Below are 26,385 nucleotides of genomic sequence, written 5' to 3' on the forward strand. Positions count from 1 at the left end.
GTGTATGCTAAATGTAAAGTGTTTACTTTAGCTAAGAATAAACTCCAGTTAATTAAACGAAAAGAAAACAATATCTCTTCTGCATATTTTGCTCATTCATTCAATATCTTGATTAGTGGAGAGGTTTCATATCCACGCATACATGAATACGCTCTTCTACATGCATTGCTCCTTCACAGAAGATCTTTCTTGATTAGTACACAGGTCTTTTGCATAAATCTGGATACATATTACAAAGCGGTGAATCTTTAAAGCTCGATCTCTGTGTTACTGCCCCAGATCTGTAGCTTGGTTTAATTCCTGTTGGAATTTGAAAAAAAAAATTAAGCATAATACAAATGACTGTCTTATTTAATATAATGAATCACACTTATTTATAGAAACATTATTTCGGTGTTTTGCTAGATATAATGAAGGGGTACTTTTAATTAACAATTATTATTATTATTATTGTTATTAAAATATTAAAGTTATGTTTTTAATAATTTCAAAAGGTGCTCAGAAAGAGTCATGAGCACCATTTTGTAGTTAATAGCATATAAAAGTTTCGTTCAAATTCCCTGTCTTAAATGCATATCAATCATAAAAGTAATGCAATTACCTTTTGCAAGAAGTTTCGCTTCCTGTTTATTCAGTGACGTCAACCATTGTTCCGGATTGAACCGGAAGTTATTGCATGTGGGAAAGTTAGGTGGGACCGGAGGCATATCCGAAATATCACCTTCCTGTACAACCAAACTCATTCCTTCCTCCTGGTGATGTGTAAGATGGCAGTGCATGAACCAGAAACCTTAGTAATGAAATTATATAGCTTTAAAATCACATATTTTCGAGGGTCAAATTTTCGTGGTTTGGGAATAAAATATTGGTTAATTTTGGGGATTTGATTTCGTGGTTGAAGAATTCTTCAGTAGTACAGTGTATTATATGTGAAAAATTGCATTTCGTGGTGGACATAAATTCGTGGGTCTCTTCATACCTTAAAAACAACGAAAATTAATCCCCCACGACAAAATAGTGATTTCAAAGTAAAATCAGCCTAACGCAGCAAATATGGGAGGCGATAAACGGGGAAGAAAGAGTATATTCTTTGTTCAGATTTTACATTTATCGGTTTTTTTAATTGGAAGAGCATACTGAACTTTCATTCCTCCTTACTTCCTCTAAATTACCTCCCTCTCCCTTCCAAATCAACAGGATTTACGATCGAATAATGAAACAATCTTCGAAATTTTAGTAAATGAATTAGGAGAGTGAAAACGAGATTGAATTCTCATCTTTAAAATGGGGAAAGTCCTTCCCAAAACAATGTCGATAAAATAATTTTTCACAACTGGTGACTTTCCATGTACACTAGATGAAATATATTGTAGTTTCTACAGTCTACAGGCTTATAGAAGGAAGAAATTCTTTGTTCAAAATCTCGCATGAAATAAATGTACGTACATCTATTTCATGCCAGATTTTGAACAAAGTAATTCTTCCTTCTATAAGCCTGTAGATACGTACTTCTTCACCCCAACCCCTTTTTGTAAAACTTGAAAAATAGCAATTTCATTGATTGACATTTATTGTGAAACCTATTATACTATCTCATTCATGGGTATTGTACTTCAGGTTTTCTTATTTCATTCCCATGAAGGATAAATGCATGCAGCAAATACGCAATTTTACTAATAATTTTTTGGGGGGAGGGGTAAATTCACATGCACAGCTGGTACTTGGGTCCGGGCTTATAAATTTTATGTACTTTATTGATATGTAAAAAATGTACTATACTTTTCTTACATATTATTAATGTACATACATGTACATATTTATATTCCAAGACCCAAGTACCTGTGTGAAAATTAGCTTTCTACGCCATATGAATAGACTGGGTATGTGATACAAAAAGACTATTCAGGAGAACAAAAACACTGAAATGTATTGGTTACTGCACAAAACTTTAAGACTTTGATTGTATTTAAACAATACACTATCCATTAATTTTCTCTTTTAAGTTCTTATGTAAGCAAATTAATTACGAATTATATTGTACTTCGGTTCGTTGCCACGAAGCTCTCAGAAAGGAAAATACATATTTATTACAAAATTATTAGAAAAACCTACTACATGCATGTATATGTAAAAGTCCTCGATAAACATGCATTAATATATTCACAGCTTATACTTTTATCAATGATTTACCATTATTTCAATGCCCATTCACACAAAAGCTTTTTTTTTATATTCATTTAGCTATTATCGCCTTGTTTTTCTTTTTAACATCGGGTTCGATGCCATATATATGATGTTCTAGAAGCTTCCGTCAATTTTAAGATCAGTCAATGAAGAAAATAAATTGTACGTCTCACTTTAAAATCGGTTATCATAACTTATTAATTTTATTCCACTGAAATTAAGTTTTGATTGGATAAGACAGTGATGACATTTTATGGAATAAATAAACGATTGCTTGTTGTCAGTTTCATTAAAAATTGCCAGTAGCTGAGATCCGCCAAGAGAAAACGCTACCGTACTCGCGTCTTTACTATTTCATGGATGTTTACAGAAAATTAAAGTAGACTTTTAATTTAATGTTCGATACTTACTGTGACCTTTAAATATAGTTTACGGATATCACCTTACACTCAGTGTATTGTTAGAGAAGTAAGTAAATTTCTGGTCTTAAAGTAAAGTCTTACCGCGAAAATTGCTTTGTGAATTATTGATTTAATCTGTTTTATATTTATAATTTATTTCTGTCTTATACCATTGTAAGTTACATAATTTATTTTAATTTTAAAGTTACTTTGTAGATCCTCTAGTGATAGAAAATCGTTATATTCATCTAGGAGATCTAACACATGAGTAATACCATATTCATACCACAATTTATAAATGACAGATTTTTTCCAATTTTAAAACTTTTATTCAACCATAAAGGTTGATTAACATATTCAATCCAGTCTGTAATTTCAGATTTATCTTGGATTTCCTGAAAAGCATTGAAAGTATCCTTCCAAAATTGATAGTGTAAACACTTCTTAAAGTTTGATAAACATACAGATCCTGTATTTATTAGTTTGTTAGTATCAATTATATTTTCAAGCAAAATTTTTCATTTGGAGTTTTTGTCATTAATAATTCTCCTTATCCATGTTGATTTCAAAGCTTTTATGTAACTGCCTATATCAATCATTTAATTTTATCAACATTTGATTTCCATAGAAAATTGAAAATAATATTGCTCAAGTTTTTCAGAAAATTGATTTGCGGGGTTGGTAAGGATATAAATATATGGTTAAGCTGAGATACAAGAAGTGATTTGATTAGAGTTATCCTCCCAATCGGAGTTAAGTTTCTTTTATTCCACTGATCTATAATTGATTTGATTTTAACACGTTTTTTGTCATAATTTAATCTAGTAATCTTTGAAAGATCTACATCATAATAAATTCCAAGAAGTTTAAAATTGGTTGTTAAAATAAATTCCATATCAGGGCAAACTCTATCATTAGAATATTTCTTACTACCTATCCATACCACTTGGATTTTTGACCGATTTATCTTTAGTCCTGACATATTATAAAATTTAATTATTTCCTTCATTAAAGCCTGAAGTGACTTTTCTGACCCATCTAAGATTAACATTGTGTCATCAGCATACTGTGACATTAAAAATTCAGTATTTCCTATTTCAATTCCCTTGATGTCTTTATTGTGTTTAATCTTTACTGATAATATCTCCGCACAGAGGAGAAATATATATGGTGAAATTGGGTCCCCCTGTCGGCAACCGCGTCCTAATTTGAAAAAGTTGGATAAAAAGCCAGCCTGAGTCACACATGAGTTTGAGTTACATTGAAAAGTTTTTATCCATTTACAAAAAGATTGTCCAAAATTGAAAAACTTTAAGGTTTTTTCGATAAATTTCCATGACACTGTGTCAAAAGCTTTTTCAAAGTCTATTTATAATCTATTTATATGCAGCACTTTTCTACACTTTGCTTGTAAGCCTATTTATTAGATTTAATAATGATCATGGATCTCATATCATATACTAGTTATATATTTTGTTTGGTTTTTTTTCAGGAATGTTCAAATGCTCGTTACTCACTGTTGCTGTGCATTCTAGGGATATTTTGATAGTCAGGCAATCAACAATTGAACAAACATTATTTATCTGTTTAACAACAGATATATTTCAGGCATTTTCCGTGTTGACACTGTCATTGAACCCACCCATCCCATCCCCATCCCACCCACCCCCTTATTTCATATAAATACGCTATCCACACGTTAGGTGTTTGTGACCATCTGTGTGCAATAAAGAGATTTGAAGTTATACTTTTGAACAAACATTCTGAGAGTATTGCATTAGCAATACCATGTCCCCTACCGGGATTCCCTTTTCTTTTTAGGATGTCATCTTATACCATGATTATAAAGAAGTGCCCCGAAAATGTTGACATTTCGGTAAATATTTGTTCATTGTTGAAACGCAGATAGGTTAAGGACTCCCATAGGTACATGTACATCAGCCTAAGCAGATCTTCGAGAAATGACTTCACTGTAAGACTGTACATATGAATATCGGCAAATAAACACCAATTTTCTTTTTCATATAATCTTACATGTAGTATTTCTCATAAATATCGTAAAATAAATTAATGTGTAATTTATCTTGTCATTATAACACTATTTGAATGTAGAATTAAAGCCACCTTGATCTCGCTGTACCGATTGAGATGAAATCACGGACTAGTTTGGCATGCAATTTTTCTGTTCTTTAGACGTAGACCAAGCTATTATTGAAGCTTGTAAGCTTGTAAATAAGAAAATCTAAATTGAATAAGCGTGATCTGAATAAAACTGAGTCATATTTTTGAATGCAATAATCAATATTCTACAGTCTAAATAAACTGAAAACAAATAGGCCTCATATAAAGCCATAGTAATGCACATTATCATTTATACATATACATACACTGTACTACTCTTTTTCTAGCTCTAACATTAAATCTGAATTCTACGATACTAATCATACTATATCCAGTGAAAAAAAAAAACGTGATTAAATTCCATTCAAAAAGAATTAGACCAGGAATTATATATTGTGGCTTAAGGTAAATTTCTGAAAAACTGAAACTGCTTAATTTTAGTTAACAATGCATTGAATATTATTTATGAGACCTTTCATGATTGCATGTCTAACAAAAATGGCGTAATTTTCTGGCAATTAAATACATTATGACGTCAAGAAATGGTTAATTTTCTCATATTCAGAAAAAGTCTACAAAATAGCCAATTTTAAATCTATTTTTCAATATTTAATATAGAGCGCAACCTCTAAAATAGGCAACTAGTAAATGATAGAACTTTTTCTGATGATTACAAGACATGTTTTATTTTTTTAGATCAGAGGGTGTGCTCATATTATTTTTCTTTTCTGAAAGTACTCAACTATCCCCGCTTTCATTAAAATTCAGTTTTGCAATTCCATAAAGCCTGTGATTCAAGATCCAGAGTTTAAGGAGAAATTTTTAATAGGAAATAAAAGTACTATCTCTCTACTTTATATTGATGCTTAAAATGGACTACAAAGTGTTAATCAAAAATTGGTATATGTACACACAGGGTCGTTTTCTGCATAAACTGAACAGAGCTCTTTGTAGGTGTATGTTGCAAATATGGCAAATGCCAGTGTAGTTTTAAATGAATTTTAATATTGTACGTATGTATAATTTCTAAAACGAGGTAAATTATTGACAAAAAGGTTGATAAAACAAGAAAATCAGCAATCTCATTTAAAGTCATCATTTCGTAAGCTCTATGGTCGATACAATGACCTGCAAGCAAATACAATTTATCATTGAGCCATATTTGACTGACGTTTTTCATGCAAATTGTTAGTCCTTTATTTTCACACTGAATTGACGTCGGATTGTTTCCGTTATTTCCCGATCAAGACAAGGAGCACACGGTGTGTGTGACCGGTCGACAGATGATGCTCACTCTTCCATGGCAACTGATCCCATATCTGATATTTTGGAGGTCCATGTTTGCTCTGCTACTGTTTTGTATTGTTTTATGGATTTTGATCTTGAATACTGTTCGTTATATCCATATGTTTCATCATAAAGAAATGAGATTGAAAGTGCTTTGTGTAGTAAGTGCTACTGCTTGTTTGATGAATCGGAATTAAAGTATAGAACTGATCATAAATGTTAAAAATAGACAGGGTATCACATGTTAATTATCTTAAGCCTGTGAGGGAGTGAATCATAAATAAGTTAAAAGAAAAGAGAGAAATGCATCTGCACGTGAGCTTGAATATTGTTCGTCATATTCATGTATTTCATTCCGATATTTTTGGAATATTAACCATCTTTCCTATAATAATATCGAAAAGTCGACTAAGGAAAAAATAGATGTTGACATTCCTATAATATTAAGCATATCATATTAAATACCTTGATAATTACATCTAAATACCGTGGTATATAAAATTTGAAAATTAAAGTGAGTACCTGGGTTATCTGCCCTTAGCCTCACGATGACGTAACCATTCACAGGAACAATGATGGTATCTTTCAAAGGAGGATCAACTAGATTTAAACCAGGAATATTTCCAGTATTCCAAGATGGATCCGCCCATGTTGCTTCTGTACAAAGCTGATTTAAACATCTTATATCCGGGTTTCTTGCAATAGCATTTCCGGTTTCCGGGTCATACACGGGATATCCAATTTTTAGGATATGAAAATGATGGCCATGCAAATGGATTGGGTGATGAACTTTGACATCACCTTAAAAAAGAAATAATGTAATGAAAAATTACCTTGTTTGTTTCCCTGGAAGATGAGAAAGAGAGAGAGGGAGAGAAAATTTCTTACTGAATGTGAAGAAGACAATGTCGATTATATTTCCCAGCTCGAATTTCAGTATATGTGTGCATCTGCAGCCTCGAGAAGTACACGTTTCCGGACCACAAGGAGTAATAGCACCCAGGCCAGGGAATGTCTAAAATTCAACTAAAACTTTTTTAATTACTTTTTTGTTTATCAATAATCTTCTTTCTTGTTTGTAATAAACATCACAAGTACTCACAACCTAAATACTTGGAAACTGAATGATGGTTCTACACAAATTTTGCGAGCGGAATCATTCCACAAGACAAACAGCAAATATATTGATATCTACATTGCAGTCATGCAAAATAAGGTACGAAATCTTGTGGCTATTGTGGACTGATGAGCCATATATCTGCGCAAATTCATATCTAACTAAATATGAGGCATTTTCCCGGCAAAATCATTGGGTTTTCAATCGGTATACTTTTTCTTTTTCATCGACTATTGGAGTTAAGAAGTATTCAATTTCCATACGGAAAATGTAAGAATTAAAAAACACTTTCCTAGAATGCCAAGTCTACATGTTTCAACTATGGTCAACTCTTTCCAGTAAATTATTGCATATTAATGCCCCATGACTTCTACTGGTCTATAACTCATTATGGCAATAAGTTGTAAAGTTACGCATTACACTACCATTACTACAATAATTTGTAGATAAAATTACTATTACCATTACTCTTTTTTCTTGAAGTGATTCATTAAATTTCCATTTCTCTCATAAAGTAGTGTATTGCCATTACCGCTACTTTTTGGGGTATACAAAAATAGAGATACAAATCTTAGCAACTATTTTCATAATTTCAATCCCTTCAAAATTGAACATAATGAATGATAATTAAAATTTGATTTCAAGTACCTGCGTGTATTTAACACACTGAAAACAACTCACTTATCCTATCATTATTCAGAATAGGAAATTCAATTGGCACTAAGATAAAATGTACGATATGCACTATTCTGTGTAACTGTTGAAGTCACAAAAATCAGTTTAATTTTGTGGGCACTTCAACACGTCAATAACCCCTCAATAAAACTCTAAATTAATAACACAATAAAGACGTATATTATTTGGATGGATTACCTTTTAAATCATAGTACTCAGAAGTACAGAGTGCCGGGCTCATTTACAGAGTAGAATGGATTTCTTACATGAATCACGTTTATATTCTGATGAAAAAATTATTTTAAAACTATCAATATAAATGATAAGACACTGACAGTGATTTTTTCAATCCTAATACCACGGTCCAATTTTGTTAGAATCAGAATTAATCTGGTACCGCAGCTGAATGTAAACAATCAGGCCAGTCTGGTTCCCTCTCCTGCTTTACCTCGTATGTGTAGAGAACTACGGTAACACTGATTATCAAAAATCCTTACGCGAATGAACTATGTTCTTTGACTTATGAAGTTTTCAAAGTCATTACTACAAATGTTTATTTTATATAGATAAAACTTCGTTTTATTTTTGTTGCTTTATTTAGCGTTTGTATTATCTCAAAAGCGGTTGAGAGTAAGAACTATATTTTTGCACGTAACTGTAAAATGGCGACTATTATGTTAACATCCTGCCTTTGAACAGGATCACATAAGCCGGCAATTGCTCTTTGAGCAATAAGCCCGGCTAAAAATTGAATGCAATGAAAAACTTTTTATACGGTAATTCATTTTTAATGTTTTATATGTAACATTGCAAATTTGCTCTTCTGAAAGTAGTATATGGATTTTTCATGGTAATCTCAAGCTACATGTAGACCCAGCAATTCATTAAAACCTTCCACATCCTTCTTTTCAATAATTGTGATTCTTTGCATTGTAGTGGTCAGTTGAATTTTGTCGATATACTTCCGAAATTCTTTTTTTTTTAGTAAATCATTTGTTTTCTCAGATTTGAGATTCAGTGACGTTAAAGTTTAACTGTTCCTTCTTCTATAGTTTTTTTTTATTCATTTGAAATACATCTTTTTTAAGGAAAAAAAACAAGGTATATCCTTTACCGATATTTCTTTAAATCTACGTGTCCAAATAGCGATATGAATAGGGAAATCTAATTTTGATATTTTTATTTGTTCTAAACTAAATGCTCCAGGATAGATATATGGAGTGTTTATCTTAAACATCAATATTCATGACAAAAATGATTACCAAAATGCATAACCAAACAACATCGTAAAATTCTATCCAAGTAGCGATAGATAGAACATTGACTCTAAAATTCCCAAATGTATTTCATATTAATGAGTTTTATTTTTTTATTTCTTTTTTCAGTATATTGTATCAATCGATTATGAAAGTCCCACTTAGTTTTTGAACATGCATTAAATCAGCTCAGTCAATATATTATTTCACAAGAACATTTACCTGAACACGTCAAAACTTCATTTTATAAATAGCTATTACAAGTTCAAGCTACCCTATGATAAACCTCTTTAATTACAAGTGATGAAGCACATCAAAATTCTGATTTATTTTTAAACACGGCATTGTAATTATAAGGCATCTAAAGTTTTATTACTAAGTATCTTTAAATCGATAATTTTACTTGAAGGCCTGTTTCATAAGATTTATAATACATGCCATTATTTCACCATTAAACATTTACTATCAAAATATGAAAAATATTCATTTTGTAAACATTCCTGACAGTAATATTTAATTTTAAAGTCAATGTGCATTGTTATAGGTTTAAAATGTTTTAAATAAAACAAGATAAATAACATAATACTTTGGATGATATTTAAGTACCTTTTACAGACGCTGATAAATGTAATGAATATTCATTTTGTACCACTGTTTTTCATAGTTTTGAATTGTATTCACTTTGTAATTGGAATGCCTTTTTAACTTGAATTAAAGGGGAAAAAAGAGAGATTATCATCACATTTGTCATTATACTCCAAACACAGTTACTTAAAGAGTTAAGTTGAAACTACTTAAAATATTACTACAATATAATATCTTAAAAATATGCCATTCCGGACAAAGTGATATATTTTATTAATCAAATAAAATTCTAATTAGTTTTTACCTGAAGTGCCGAGGTAGGTTTACGGAATGAAATTCCATTAATTAGAGGTCTTCCACCTGAAATATAAAAAAGAAAACGCTGAAAATTCTATCTGCACCATACACTGTAACACCTTGGTAAAACACTCACTTTGACACATATACCAAAGTATACATATAATAACTACCTAAAGACAGTATATTTGGTATAAAAATTAAAGATTGGTTAAATGACAATAGATGCCAGATTTTGAGGTCTGAAGGTATATGTTTTTTGACGACGGTTTCCATGGCAACGGAATGTCTGATCAAATTTTAAGAATCATATTTTAGGAACACCCTTACCTTATCCCTATTCATAGTAAAGATAAACATTTTCTGAATTGGAGCCTTAAATGGCCCATAGGATATATATAATTCTTATCAGACATTTTGACCCATTGTCCAAGAATTATTTCTTTCCTTAAATCTATTTGAAAAGCTGTAAAGTACTGTATTTCTTTTAATACACCCACTTAAAACTTTTTCAACGTAATAAATTTTCTATTTTTTTTTTACAAGCATGTAAAGAAATTAACATATAATTCAGAGAAAACGTGGGTTTGAAACTTGTCAAAGGATATGCATTATGTGTTGATTTTCTATGTATATTTTCATGTTAAACAACAATGTTCCTCCTCATTCAAAAATTAACACTAAATCTAAAATTAAATATAGACAAAATATCAAATAAAAAAACTTACCAAATAGATAAAAATTAAGGAAAAACAACTGTCTAGCATCACCAGGCCCGACAATTGGAACAGGATTCCTCGCTAAGGACAATTCAGTTGATTTTAAGCTTGCTATAGGCACATTTCTTATGTTTACGTGTGATGGATATAGGCTGAAAGCATATAATAATATAGAACATAAAATTAAACATTTTTGATCTTTTACCTGAAACATATAAATTCTGAGACATTTTGTCGAATGATTTCCATCACATTATTTTATGTATGACGCTAATTCGTGGCCAAAATATTCGAGTACAATCTGGATTTAGTCGGTTTACGCTTTATAGTCAGCTATAGCTAGGTGGAAAAATCCCCCAATCCAGGTTATCATGGAATAATGTGACCAAGAATTAGAATTATTCTTTATAATTTAATTCAAAATTCATAAAACAACTGTGCATGTAAAATTTCGTTACTTTTTATTGATTTAGTTTAAATTTGCCGCTCAATAATACAACCATAGTAAATTAGTAACGGAAGAAAGTGATTAGAAGCGAAGGGAGGTAAAACTGATACATAGACCTATGAGCCATGTTGTTTGTTTATTTAGATGTGGTAAGATCGAGTAACTGAGGTGAAACGTAAAATTATTTAATCTGGAATTTTCCATGAATTCTGAGGACTAGAAATGAGAGGATTGGATGGATACTGTTGATTAAGCTTGTTGTCAGGGGGAGGGGGGGTGTTCCATCCCAAACCAGGTTATATTAAAAAATGGTGTTCTTTTTTGGATATTAAGGATATCCGATCCTCAGCCAGGATGGATAACTCCAAAAATTAATTCTTAATTTAAAATGCATCAAAATTAAGCTTGAAAATGATTTTTTTTTTTTTTCATGCAACAATTTTCATTTTATTCATCTTTATAAGACTCAAGGTGTTTGGAAGTCTTAGAAAAGGTCTTATAAAAGTTTTCATTTGTACCCTGTAAAAGGAGAAAAGTTTTAGATAAATAAGATTTTCTTGAATCCAGCCTTAGATACCAATGCTTATTAGCCTGATATGAAATGAGAAGTGATTTGTGGTGTCTTGCAATGATAAAAAAAACCTTTTACACTATGTATTATAGAATACATGACGGAAATAGAAGACAAAAATACCAAATAAGTATAAAAATCATGACAATTTCTCTGAATGCCTGGATACCTATCGTTTTTAATCTAAAATATATTTGTTGATCAATTTGCAATTAGAAAATGCATTGCTGATATTCCAACTCGCTTCCTCTGCAAAAATATTGGAGATTTGACAAGATTTCCCTATATAATACGATTAGCTTTAAGTTTTAACTTTAAAGAAATACTGTGGATAAATTTACATGACTTTGTGGATTCAGAGATACTTTCATGAGTATTTTTGATTACTTAATTGCTAATTTTATAAACCTGAAGATCGGACTGCCTTAACCATCAGAGTCTAGAATACGAACACAATTAAATTTGTCTGAGTTCATTCCAAGATTTTTTCTCTGTTTAGCTGTAACTTATCTTTTAAAAACTAAACTATTCATTCATTGATAGAATACACTTTAATACTTAAGTAGCTATCATTCTCAACTATAGACTTCATTAAACTCTGTGTTCGGGCTAAGTCTGACCATGGGATAGCAGTTACAATGTAGCTATCGTTATCCGCTGGAAAAGAAACTTAACCGATTCATGTGTAGTGGCTAACAAGCGACTTAAGGACAAATGATACAAACAAAAAATGGATGCCTGGATAGGTATATATATTTGGCCTAATTTCATTGCAAATGATGCATATAATAAATTTCTAGAATATAAAGGAATTGTAAACCTTCTGTGATGTTCAAAAGTTTGCCCTTGAAACCATCCTTATTAATCTATACAAATATTTTCACTTCAAAGCCCATTTTTGTGAAACGTTAAATAAAAAATTAAAAATTACGCAGTGAAACGTATTTATTTTACTCATTAATTTATATATGACCCAAAATGTTATTTTTAAATTTACTGACATAAGTTTGTTTGTATTGTTTGTCCTTAATCAACCTCTGTGTACGGGCTATAACTCTAACCACTGGATAGAAGTTAGCCATCATGATCCACTGGATAGGAGACATAACCAACCTCTTTGTACTGGCTGACTCTAACCACTGGATAGAAGTTAGTTATCACTATCCATTGGATAGGATACTTAAATAACCTCTTTGTACTGGCTAACTCTAACCAATGGATAGAAGTTAGTTATCACGATCCATTGGATAGGATACTTTATCAACTTCTTTGTACTGGCTAACTCTAGATAACCAATGGATAGCAGTTATCTATCATTATCCACTGGATAAGAAACTTTACCAACCACTGTGTATTGCTAGTATTACTAGCTTGTATGGATGAAAAAATACATCAGTGGATAAATTATGCGGTTTTTCACCAAAGGTTAATGCTAACTAGTGCTTTAATTTGAGCAAGCCAGTGGGGTGGTTACTAAGCACTGGTTGAATCAGTTGATTGTAGTGTTTAGCTAACCGGATACTTATTAATATTGAAAAACAGATATTTGAACAGTGGTTAGTTCACCAGTAGAAATTGAACTTAATCACCGGCTTATCCAGCGTCGAAATTAACCATTTAGGCATTTTTGCAAGTAACACAGTTCTAATATTTTTTCTGATCTGACTGTCCAAAAACCAAGGAGCGGGCGGACACTAAACGTATGGATGCAACGTCAGGAATTGCTTCTCAAAGTTGTAACGTCAAAACGACGTCAATATGAATTGTTTATATGCAGTGTTTAAATATGTTTTTAAAGAATTACATGTAATCCCATTGAAGTGATGGGATTTGTTGACAACAGAGGTTGTCAACAAATATATTTTGTCTAAATGTGATGTAAGAGAACGATTCTGTAAAATATCAGAGAAGATGTTTCAACTTTTTTCTAGAATAAACTCTGTTGAAGTATCTTCTGTTACAGCGGGGCAAGACGAAAATTGACGTTATTCCGGAATGTATAGTAGTCTGTCAATGTGTACATACCTTGTAATAATACTTCTTTTTGTTACAATATTATTGTTGAGAAAAAATCCTTTATTTTCAAATAAAATTACATGTTTATTATCAAGACTGTACTGCAAATGTGAGCTGAAAACGGATTAAGCATATTATTTCCTATTAGTAGCAATTCCTGACGTTACGTCATAAAGATTTGGAATGGAGTAAATATGTACATTCAACAATTTTATCAGTGTCAGAATGTTAACGCTTACCCGTATACTTGGTTAACTGCTAGGCAAGGTGAACTCTGTGTGCACGCCCTCTGGCGTTGGCATGGTGTCTGATTCTCGTCCACTCCGCGGTAATTCAAAACACAATAGGTACGGGCCCGGTTAACTATCTCCGCCTTAGATAAGTTTTTAAAATAACGATATTAAAATAAAATATAATTACTAAAATTTTAATGTATTTTAGTTAATTAATAAAGAAACAGTATCATATTCAAAATAAAATTTCTAAAATTTTCATATATTTTTTTGTTAATTAATAAAGAAACAGTATTCTATTTTTAAAAGAACAAAAAATGTCTTGTTTTGTTGGCATATCTTTGAAGGAACATAAAAAAATTGAAATGTTGTTATATTGAAAGATTTCAGACAAATAATCATAAAACTATAAAAATAGCTTTGATGTAAATGTAAAAATTAAAGCATACCCCTGCCCCTGGTCCTCTTATTGTCGTGGTTGTAAAAAAGTTAATATAATAATTATCTAGGGGGCGCCCTGTGTATATTATGAAATCACAGGTTTCCCCTATTGATAAGGTGACAAAATCCGTTCTGAATGGCGCCACGTCACTTCCGTCAAAAGCAACGATGTCAAGCATATGCTGTAAAATTTAAGGTAAAATAAAATTAAGGACAGATGATAAAAACAAAAAATGGACGCCTGGACTGATATATATTTTTTGACCTAATTTCAATGCGAATGATGCAAATATTAAATTTGTAGAATATTTATAAAGAAATTGTAAACCTTCTGTGATGTTCAAAATTCTATCCTTCTGAACCATCCTTAATATTCTATACATATATATATTTCACTTCAAATTCCATTTTTGTGCAACTTTGAATAAAAAATCTTAAACTATGCGGTTAAACGTATTCATTTTATTCATTAAAACATGACCCAAGTTGTTATTTTGAAAGCTTTTGACAAAAGTTATTTGTATCGACGTACAACACACATGGGGAGATGAATCGCGGTTTCAACAAAACGTTTAAAGCGACGTCAAATTTAACGTAAATAATAAAACGTCAAAATGCTATTTAATGCACCGAGTACTTAACCTGATAAAAAGCTACTTTTCATCGATCTGGACAATGTTTTCTTAATCGTGTTGAAGATTTTTTAATATTATTATAATAATTTTTTGAATGTTGAATTATGGATAAAGAATTATTCCTTTCAAAGTTTTTTTTTATTACCTTAATTTTTTAAACATTAATTTAATTGAGTATACACATGTTTTGATCTTTTTTTTTTACAAGAGTTGGTTATTACTTATAAAAACGTTGCAAAATGAAATGAATGTTAAATTTAATTCGAAGAAGACTTACATCATCTATTGAAATTTCAAAAGAGGCGTCGAATCCAGCATTTATCACTCTGAAACGGTAATATCTGTTTTGTGTCACAGTAAAAGTCTCTAATGGAAGATAAGGCTTCTCTGGCATTTTCGGATCATTAAGGATGTATCGTCTTCCTGTTAAAAAAAAGTTTGAGAAAATAAATTAGAGACACATGTATGCATATATTATCTTTCCGTAAAAACAAAGTATCGTCTTCATGAAAATAAAAGTATTAAACGATGTATGACCTTTCTATTCAACAGTCCATATGTGTTGCAAAATGAACAATGTGCTAAGCAAATATTATAAACCTATTTGCCGCCTTAAACATACTTTATTTTTACATACCACGACCATTCACAAGGCCAGTACGAAGTTGGAATAATTTTCCGGAACCATCTGGGTGTCGGAGCAACGGCAAACAAGTCCCGTCATATTCCTCTAACCTGAATTTTAATAAAGATAAAAGTGAAAATAAAGATCGAAAAGCAACCAAAGAAAGATTTTAAAAAACGCAGAGATGGGATCGGGTGACTAGGAGAATTACACAGTTTAATTTTATATCCTTGATCATGAAATATATATTGGCACAAAAAACTACAGACATACTGTTAATGACATTGCTTAAATTATCATTGTGACGGAGTCGTACGTCTTATTCTGCAAACTTTCAAACCCAACAGAAGGATAATGAAACCGATAACTATAGTTATTAAGGAGGTTTCTTACATTCCAAATATCCCTCTATCGGCCTGAATCAATTCTTTGGCCGTTTGTGACCCCGAGCCCCAATCCATGAGAACAACAGAAAACTCGGCATCAACATCTGGCATTGGCTGACGTGGAATTTTCTGAATATAAAACATATCACGAAATGAAACTACGGCATTAAGTTAACTGCAAAATGACTGAAATTCTACTGAAAGATGACTGATTATCTACTGAAAGATGAATGAGTTAGGAGCTCTGCAATTCAGTGACTTTTCCAGGTATTAATTCGGTCAGCATTTACATGTATTTGACTAAATGATATACAGTTTAATTATGTGTGTTCATAGAAGAATCTTTTTGAAATATAAATTTTAAAAAAAATTGAAAAAAAAATAAAAAAAAAAAATAACGTTAATGACATGAAATTTTCAAATAAACTACGGCGTTGTTTCAAGAGTACACTTAGATAAATATATGGTTGTATTGGAAAAATGTCATGTGAAAATTTTGTTTCTAGTAAGTTAAAAGGATCTTCATAGATTATATGAATTGATATTTTTTTTTACATTTTTTTATTTACTTAGATATGTATAAAAAAATATGTAAGTCTTACTATAGATGGTCTTATCCTGGGTAACACAATGAGAGCACCTGCCAACCCATCAGATCGCATACTCCCTGTATGTGAGTGATACCAGTGTGTTCCAACAGGTGAAGCAACAAATCTGAAATATTTAATTCATTTCACATTGTATGTAGGTATAAAATTGCAACGTATGTGTAACATGTTGAACATACGTTGAACAAATGCCTGTAACGTATGTTTGCCATAAAAAAGAAGCACCGTAGTTATGATCAATATATTTTTTAATCATATGTTCAACATATGGTCGAAAATTCTTATGGTCAACATATGTTTAACGTATGTTTAACATATGTTACTCAAAATATATTTTGAACATACGTTCCAATTTTACCTGCGAAGTAGTATTTTTTTTTTCTGAAATACTTCCTTTCATTTTTTTATGATATTCAATATTTAAAATAATAGGGGCCCTTTATTCAATGTTTTAAGGGGGGGTCAAAAATCTATTGTATTTTTGAAGTCAATTCCACGCTGAACTTCATCATAACATTTAACATTCAATGATAAGGTGTTGTTTTGTTTTTTTTAATTTAGTTAGAGATATATTGAATATTATGTTCATCGTCATTTTCTTGAACTAACTAAAGTGTCCTCCGACATTTGAATTATTATTGATTTCAGGTAAATGAGTAGTTCTGCATTACATCACGATCTTTTTCGACAGATGCATCCAGCGTAGACAATTCACGCCCCTGTGGTGTGATTTGTCAACTCATATTATCAACATTGACACGGAAATAGTCTGTTGCACGAGCAACCAATCACGGATTAGAAGAAACTTCCAGTCCTAAAGCTTGCGGTTAGGAGGCGTGTACTATTTACCTTGAGCGCAACTGTCATCATAGGTTGTGACGTAATGCAAAACTTCATACCTAACTGAAATTAATAATAATATATTTGTCTTGATTATGAGGGGGATTCAACTACGAGTATATATTAAAAAAAAGCATTGTCGATTATAACCCTCAAACTAATTGAACATCGTACGATTTAAGGTGATTGTATCATGCTGTATACATGTATTTTTTTAGCAATCTAATTGAACTTTGGTTTGAAACATGTGATAATTTTATATTAGGATTAACTTTCGAGAAGGTAAGCAATGATACCTGTACTCAAAAGTTTGTTTTGGCAAAATGGGACATTGGGATATCATATCGGCTCCATCCATGAAGGGCGTTCCTCTTTGTTTTATACCATGCCAGTGAATGCTAACTCCCTCCACTTCCAAAAGATTGTGCACGAGGACAGAAACCTGAATTCAAATTCACTTTCAGTTAAAATATAGATAGGCTCTAGATAAAATATTGTAAATCAACTTTTATTCACATGCGATAAATATTCGCTAATTTAGCGAGCTACTTTAATTCGCGAACATTTATTTTGATAGAAAATGTTTTCTCAGTCGCGAAACTTAATTGTGTTTTGATTTCAATTTTAACGGTCGTCCGCGCCGTGCAATGGTAAGAGGGTCTGCTCTAGAGTCGCAAAGTAAGGAGTTCCTTCGGATATAAGACAGCTATAAACCGAGGTCCCGTGTCGTAGTAGATGCTGGCACGAAAACGATCCCTCCCTACTCAATGGCCCTAAGTGCCGAGAATAGTACAAAATTATTTGCAGCTCTCCACCAGCAAGTGGTGGCGTCTCCATATGAGTAAAAAATTCTCGAAAGGGACGTTAAACAATAAACAATCAATCAATCAATCTGACGAATTGCAAACAAAAGATGACGCGAACTATTAACTCATTATCGAGACGGCTATAATGCATGGACATCAATCATGTATTATAATAAAAGTTGAAAATTAATCAAATATACTTATTTTGAGTTCACTATAGTAAAAGTTATTTTATTTTTAATTATTACAATTAAGACCATACATATATATCTTATAATATAGATGAAATCCATATGAGCTGAAGTTTCATCAGGTCATAATATTCATTAAATAACTTCTCTATATAAAAGACTCAAATCTTTAAGCTGAAAATTTTATTAAATTAATTTTTAATTTTTTAAATGTTTTAACATTTCAAATAATGATATATTTCATAAATTCAATAAAGAATATGAAACAATGAACAGGGCAAAAATGAAAGCTCAATGAAAATTCAGTCGCCTGGAAGGAGTAAGCACCCCTTGACGGCCGACCATGCCCGCAATGGGTCATCTGCATTGATCAGGAAAAAAGGAATAATTTGTCAAAATGATATTTAAACAACTAGCTAATAATTGGTATAAAATGTCAATCAAATTACGACACACAGCAACTGGTTGCAATGTCAAAACTCTAGGAGGTCAAAACGCATTTTGCTTTAAAATAAAAGAAAATACAATTTAAAAGAAAATGTTTTGGACCTTGATTGGTTCTGCATCTCTACAAAAACATATGTAAAAGACTTACAATTTGATCCTCGTAAACAACAATATCAGGTCCAGGTATTTGTCCGTTGAAAGCTAGAGCCAACCTGTAATTACCATCTCCAGGGCTAACGTTTTCTTTAAAATCTGCGAAAAAAGAAAATGTTCAACTGATTATTACATATAAACCCCACTTGAAATGCGGTTGATGAATTCTAATGAGGAGTCCGCCCTTCTTCACGTCTTCTTTTCGTACTTTCGTTACGCGCGTATTTTAGGTGCTCATCTAATATCTGTACACCCCTCCCCTCATACTTTTGAATATGAATCAATATTTCTTTTAAGTATCTTCATTACATATATACACTGTACAATCCAATCGCCCACCTCCTGCCTTATCCCTCAAGCGGATTTCCAATGACAAAACATGGACAGACTGCCATCCTTTTTATAAAATTGGGACACAACTTCCTATTCACAAAAAATTCCAATGAATAAAATTTACTCAGATATTCAAAGAACTTTATGATTTAATGCCGATTGATACCTTTTTTTAATGATGTTTCAAATTTCCTATGGCAAACACTTATTTCGCCATTATTCTTAAATGGGAGACAGTATCATTTTGAATCTCAGTGCTCACATTACCTCGAGTTTATCATTTGTGTTACACTAAAACAAATTATTATAGTTACAGTGTACTTTCATTTCTTACTATGAAACTGTACTCTAGATGTTTTGTAGATTTAATGCATTGCAATCGTTAATTAAACACAGATGAACGAATTTTTTGTGGGATTAAATTTTCTAGGATTAAAGGCAGGAATATAGATCTGTGGGGATTTGATTTCGCGGACAAAGAAATGTTGCGTAGTTTAACATTCCGTGGTAAACATAAATTCTTTGGTCTTATCATGCCTCGAAAACATCAAAATTCCGCCCCACGAAAATTAGTGATTACACGGTACATGTGTTATGCAATTTACAAATACATGTAATATAAAGTAAAAAAATTTATAAACATTTATCAATTTATTGATGCAGTGGTAAACCATACATAAGCTAACTAGTTCATTTTTTTCCCTTTTCTCAATTCATGTTTTGTTCAAAATACTTCAAATTCTTTTGTTTGTTAACGTGAATTTTCTGCAGTCTTTTTTCGAAGATATTTAAGCAAAACGTATTAGAATTTCTGGTATTAATTTGAGATAAAATTCATGTGACTATAGTTTTTTTAATCTTTTAATCAAACAAAAAATTATGAATATTTTTATCAGAATTCAACCAAAGCAAACATTTTTTTTAATGCCAAATTTTAATATTTTCTAAGAATTAAATTAGTGAAGCATAGAAATCATTATTGAACAGAGGGAAACATTACATAATACATCAATAATTACAAAAATTAAAATTTTAACGCCCTAAACGTTTTGACAAGGAAGTGTTGCGTAATTTAAACATACGTGATATAAATAATTCATGATACGTATATTCCAAGAAAAGTGCTGTATCTTTCTTTACAATTTCAGTATTATTTTAATTATTTTAAATGCTTATAAGTCCAATAAAATCAATTTTAGTAATATCTTTATACAGTGTATGTATCATTTATGATGTCTAGCGAAAAAAAAATAAGTTATCCTTTTTAAAATTTTTCATTTAATTATTCATATAAGTGTCCAATGGATTTTTGAATTACTCCTTTTTCTTCATTAAACTTAGCAACTTCTTTGTTTCAGATCGTCGATTTAGGCAATATCATTTTCACCCTGACAAAAATCATGACTTATAACAAGTTGCATTACAAAAAGACCCCAATGTGAGCCACGGGAAAATAAATTATTGACCTTGCCAACATCTTTATACCAATGAGAATGCTGCAAATTTTAACATGTATGCTTTCATTTATTTTATTGTGTCATGAAAGGGAATTATTTCTTTGGGAAATATTACAGAATGTAAATTTTTTGAACCAGAGCAAAAAAAAATCATAAGGAAATACTTCCTGTGCCATTTAATTCGACATTCAAACATATTGCATTGTATCTATGACATGCATCAGTGTATATTTTCTTACATATTCTCAAGTCGACTTGATAAATACATTTTTTATCCAGACTGAGTATAATTTAAGGAACTGCTTAAGGAATGGAAAAAAAAGTTCTGTTTATTATTAGAATACATATCTTTGAAATGATCATTAAGTAAGGTATGTAAGCTACCTTGTTTAGGTGGGTACAAGAATGGGGAAAATGAGAAAAGAGTACAATAAGAATGGATAGAATATGATTTAAAAAGTTATCAAACATGTGGATGAAACTCAAATGAATGTGTTCAGCCAAAACGGAAAAGGAATCAAGGAAAGAAATTCGAAATAATTTAGATGGTAACAATATACATATGTAGTGGTGAAAGTGAGGAAAAGTTTGTTGTTGTTTTTTCAAACGCCATATTTTATTAAGATATTTATAAAAGGAGATTTTTTAAAATTTTACATTATATCTGTGATGCATTGTATGTTGCAATTTCAATAATTACAAAAATTGAAAGGTCTACAATTGTTAACAGGAAGGTGTTGGTAATTAATTTGGAGGTAACATATTTTTGCTCAAAGGTTAATAACATCAGTTTTTGTATTATTTATAGCATATATGATGAGATGAAAAAAAAAAAGTCCTTTTTAGTTTACATTTAATTATTCATATAAGGAAAATATAAATCGTTCCTTGGTTGTCGTGCTCACAGTACCTCGAGTTTTTCATTTGTGTTTTGACTTACGCCTTTCGATCAAACGCCATATTATGAATATTATTATGATATGTCAACCAAAGCAAACAAATATATTTTTTTAATTTTATGCGAAATTAAAACATTTTTTTTTTAATTAACATTATATCTTTGATGCATAGAAATCGTTACCTAAAATCAGGACTCATTACAATATACATCAATAATTACAAAAATTGAAAGTTCATCACCCTAAAATTGTTAACAGGAAGGTGTTGCGTAATTAAACATACGTGTTATAAATAATTCATAATACTTTTATTCCAAGAAAAGTAATATACAAATTCCATTTTTGTTTAGTTGAATATGATTACACAACAAGTTTGAATTTGATAAAATAAAACTTGATTAGTAGAAATTCATAGTAAAAATACTTTGGTATAATTGAGTGAAAAATTTGATAAACATTTGTAAATTTATTGATGCAGGGTAAACTATAGATAAGCAAACAATATGTATGCTTTAAGATTTTATTTTCTATTAACCAGGATGTTCAAAATACTTTAAATTCATTTCTTTGTTAACGTGAATTCTCTGCAGTTTTTTTCCGAATATATTTAACCAAAACTTTTTCGAATTTAATTTGAGATAAAATTCAGGTGCCTATACTTTAAAAAAGCATTTCGATCAAACGACAAATTATTAATTTTATTATCATAATTCAACCAGGGCAACCAATAATTGATTTCTTTTATTCAAACTTTCTAAGAATTATATCCGTGATGCACAAAAATCATTTAATGAATCTAAGGACACAATACTTTATACATCAATAATTACAAAAATTGAGTTTATCGCCTTACAATTGTTAACAGGGAGGTGTTGCGTGATTAAAACATACGTGTTACAAATAATTCATGATACTTATATTCCAAGAAAAGTGCTGTATTTTTCTTTACAATTTTTTGATATCCGAGATGCTTATATAATTAGAAGGTCAATTTTAGTAATATCTTTATACAGTGTACAGCTCAACGCACTTTTTAAACTGTTTTAACTGGTATTTTGCACAAATTAAGGTCACATTCTTATAAAGTAAAATTGTGTAACGTGACAACAAAATATATCTTATAAATGATTTATAACTTAATTTTGATCATATTTCATTACTTTAAACATAATTCCCACATAATAATTGGTAGGATTTTTATATGCTCTTGGAATATATATTATGAGAGTTTCCAAATGTTTTTTTTTTCATGCGTTCTCGTCAAATGCAACCGTCTTTGTATCCGTTCATTTTACCTTCATACAGAAACAGTGCAGTTCATGTAACTTCTGTATTTTCCGTACATTGTATGACACTAAGGCGCAAGATGATAAAAGTATTTCTCACCTGTTCGACTGCTTTCCATTTTAAAAAGATGGCTTTTTTTCAGTTAACTTCCTGAAATCTAGCATCATGAAAGATACCTCCCAATGCAAAATTTCAGTTTCAGACCATAAATGTAAATGAATTTTCTTTTTAATATTTACAATTTACTATGTTGAAAGATAAACAAAACTTTATTATCCTATTCTTTCACATGATTTCTTTATGCAGTTTTGTAATTTTTCGGCGCTGCATTTCGACAAAACTTTTCAATAGACCAGACTTGTTGATATCATTGACAGCTTTTTTTTTAATATAAGAATGGAACTCGTAAATGTACTTACCGGGTACCCTGTCATTGGTCATTTGCAAAATTATTTTGTTAAAAAAACATTCTGATTGTACACACAAGTTCTCCGAAGTTGACATCAAAAATATACTTGAGTTTCTGATTGACAATATCTATGTGGTTTTTGGAGACCAGGTCTTCCAACAATCTATTGGAATTTCCATGGTATCAACTGCGCATCGTTATTAGCAGACCTATTTTTGTATTCATATGAAGCAAAATTTGTGCAAAATCTTATGCGTGAAAAGAAGAAAACACTTGTTGTGTCCTTCAACTCGACATTTAGATTTATCCACGACGTATTGTCAATTAAAAATAGTAATTTCGATTCTTGTTTCGATATATCCTGGTGAGCAAGACATGAAAGATACCAAAGAGTCTAACACGTGTATCTGTTTCTTATTTTGATATTTCACTAGAAAAGGACGTTAATAGTAATCTAACAGGCAAGCTCTATGATAAACATGATGGCTGTCATTTTTCTATCGTCAACTTCCATTACTTATGCAGCAATACACCTTCATCTCCTGTATATGGAGTGTATATATCTCTTAGTTGATTCACTACACAAGAGCATGCTCTACGTATGAACAATTTCTAAAACGAGGCAAATTGTTGACAGGTAAGTTGATGAAACAAGAATATCAGCACTCTCGTTTAAAGTCATCATTTCGTAAGTTCTATGGTATATACAATGACCTTGTCAGCAAATGCAATTTATCATTGAGTCAAACGCTGACTGACTTTTTCAGATTTATTGTTAGTCCATTATTTACACTGAATTCACTACGTTTTTCCGTTATTTCCCGAAATGTTAGGTTTTAGTTTTTATAATAGCTTTGACTTCAATGTGTACTCTTGATCAAATTATTGGACTCAGGACAAGTATGATGGGTCAACCGGGGGTGCTTACTTTCCAATGGCATCTGATCACATATCTGGAATTACCAGGCATTTGTGTCTTATGCCATCTTTAGAGATTTTTTTATTTATATTTTTTCTATTAAACGCATTTACTTAATTATCCACATCTTGTACATTTTTAATCCAGACTGAATATAATTTACGGAACTGCATTAGAAATGAAAAAAAGCTTATTTATAATCAGGTTGATATCTTTTTAATGATCATCAAGCAAGGTATAAAAGCTACTTTGTTAAATCCTCTGGAGGGTACAATGATGGGAAAATGAAAAAAAAAATGTACAATACAAGCCCAATATGATTTAAAAAGATGATTCAACGAGTTAGTGAAATTCTAATTGAATGCCTTAAGCCAATATGAAATTGGAATCGAAGAAAATAATTTAGATAGTAACAATATTAGTGGTCAAAGCAAGGATAAGATGAAGAAAAAAACATTACGATACAGTGGCTCTTTTCACAAAAAATCCTTTCACTAAGATAAAAGTTTCACTAATGTTACAAATTCTATTTTTTAAAAGGGATTTCGTCGGTGTAGGTTATTTCTAGGGTACTCAGGTTATTTATTTGGAGGTACCATTTGATTAAATCATCTTTGATGAAATATTCTTATTCTATCTTGGAAACTATATATCGTTCCTTCGTTTAAAAGAAAGGGATCAAATTTATTTATGCATGGCAAAAACAACTGTTTTGCATGAAACCGCTAATGCACAATTTAACACAGACTATTGTAATCACCAGGATTTCACGAAACCTAATTTTCGCGAGATAAAGATTTGGCTATTTATAAGCGGGACAACATTTTTACGAATTACCTGTCCCGCGTAATTACTCGCAATGAAGTTCACAAAAATAAAAATTCATTTGGAAATTAATTTTCATTTTTTAAAAGCAAGTAATCAATTGTTGATGAAATAACATAGAAATCGCATTGTGTTTATAGATCCTTGAAGGCATATGCTGAGTTTACATAACCACAACACATATAGTTCATACGTTTGAAGACAATATGCAATTTGACCACTTTTTCTTATAAAATATACTCAAAAATTATGCACAAACACATAAATGAAGTTAAACAAAGATAGAAAACATACCTAAGGTTGACTCTTTCTATTCTTAAATATAATTCCAAACAATTGCAAGGCGTTCTGCATATTGTTTGAAATTATTATCATGTTATTTTTTAACTTTTTTTTATAATTGAAACAATTAATCAAGAAAACTATAATAAAAAGTCAGGATTTGCAACTTTCATTGGATTTTATGCCTTATTTTCAAAATTAAAGGAATTCTCACCAAGTATGCTTTCTTTTGGGAATCACTGAATCTTTGTTTTAATCATAGCCTTAAGTTGGAGTTTTTATTTGTCTTAATTACTGAGTAAACTATTATCAGCTTGTTTAGAATTTTTGAAAATAAATATACAGTCGAAAAGAATAATCATTAAAATGAGGGTAAAAACAACTAATATTTAAACAAAATATATTTTAATATTTCGACCGCAATTTTACTTATATTTTAGGCCAAAAAGAAGTACTTTCATGCATACCTTCTTTTGTTAGCGGAATGAAAGTATCCGAGCAGGAAGAATTTGTGATTCGTCTTGAGAGAAGTCCGTTTCTAAGGACGACAGGGTTATAATCCGGGTCCTTAATATCTGTATAGTTGTACCACATCATTGTGAACTTGTAATCGACGTTAAATTCAAAGTAGCAGACGTTATCTCTACAGTTCTCGTGCGGTCTGACGACTCGACCATTACATTCAAACGCAAAGAAGGCCATGAGAAAAACCTGAAGAATCATGATAACGTAATTATCTTTGCTGAGTTAAGAATATATCTAACTTGATCTGATCCTTTTGGTGCTCTTATATTTGCAACTTTGCAAACGTTTTATACCTTTGTGATTTGACCTCCCAGAAGTTAATAGTTATGCATGCATATTTAATACAGTCAAAGAATTCGTCTATAACATAATGATGATTAATTTTTTTTTCTAACTAAATTTTAATA

At 30.8% G+C, this 26,385-nt stretch overlaps 1 protein-coding gene across 1 annotated transcript; it reads right to left on the bottom strand.

Moving 5' to 3' along the window:
• LOC134280151 (uncharacterized) lies at positions 1–26,176 on the bottom strand. The gene is made up of 16 exons (XM_062762579.1): positions 25,921–26,176; positions 19,382–19,438; positions 19,038–19,141; positions 17,742–17,887; positions 16,600–16,711; positions 16,005–16,126; positions 15,624–15,721; positions 15,264–15,409; positions 14,360–14,533; positions 13,917–14,050; positions 10,652–10,794; positions 9,931–9,986; positions 6,882–7,008; positions 6,516–6,794; positions 602–790; positions 1–300 (listed from the first exon to the last, which is right to left on the bottom strand). Exons 1-16 carry the CDS (start codon positions 26,174–26,176, stop codon positions 194–196), a joined length of 2,250 nt encoding a protein of 749 aa, XP_062618563.1. The 3' UTR covers positions 1–193.
• Positions 26,177–26,385: the final 209 nt, after the last annotated feature.

This window comes from Saccostrea cucullata, unplaced genomic scaffold (assembly GCF_032062105.1).
Source record: "Saccostrea cucullata isolate Sc308-1 unplaced genomic scaffold, CSIRO_AGI_Scuc_v1 ctg429, whole genome shotgun sequence".
NCBI classification, from domain to species: domain Eukaryota; kingdom Metazoa; phylum Mollusca; class Bivalvia; order Ostreida; family Ostreidae; genus Saccostrea; species Saccostrea cuccullata.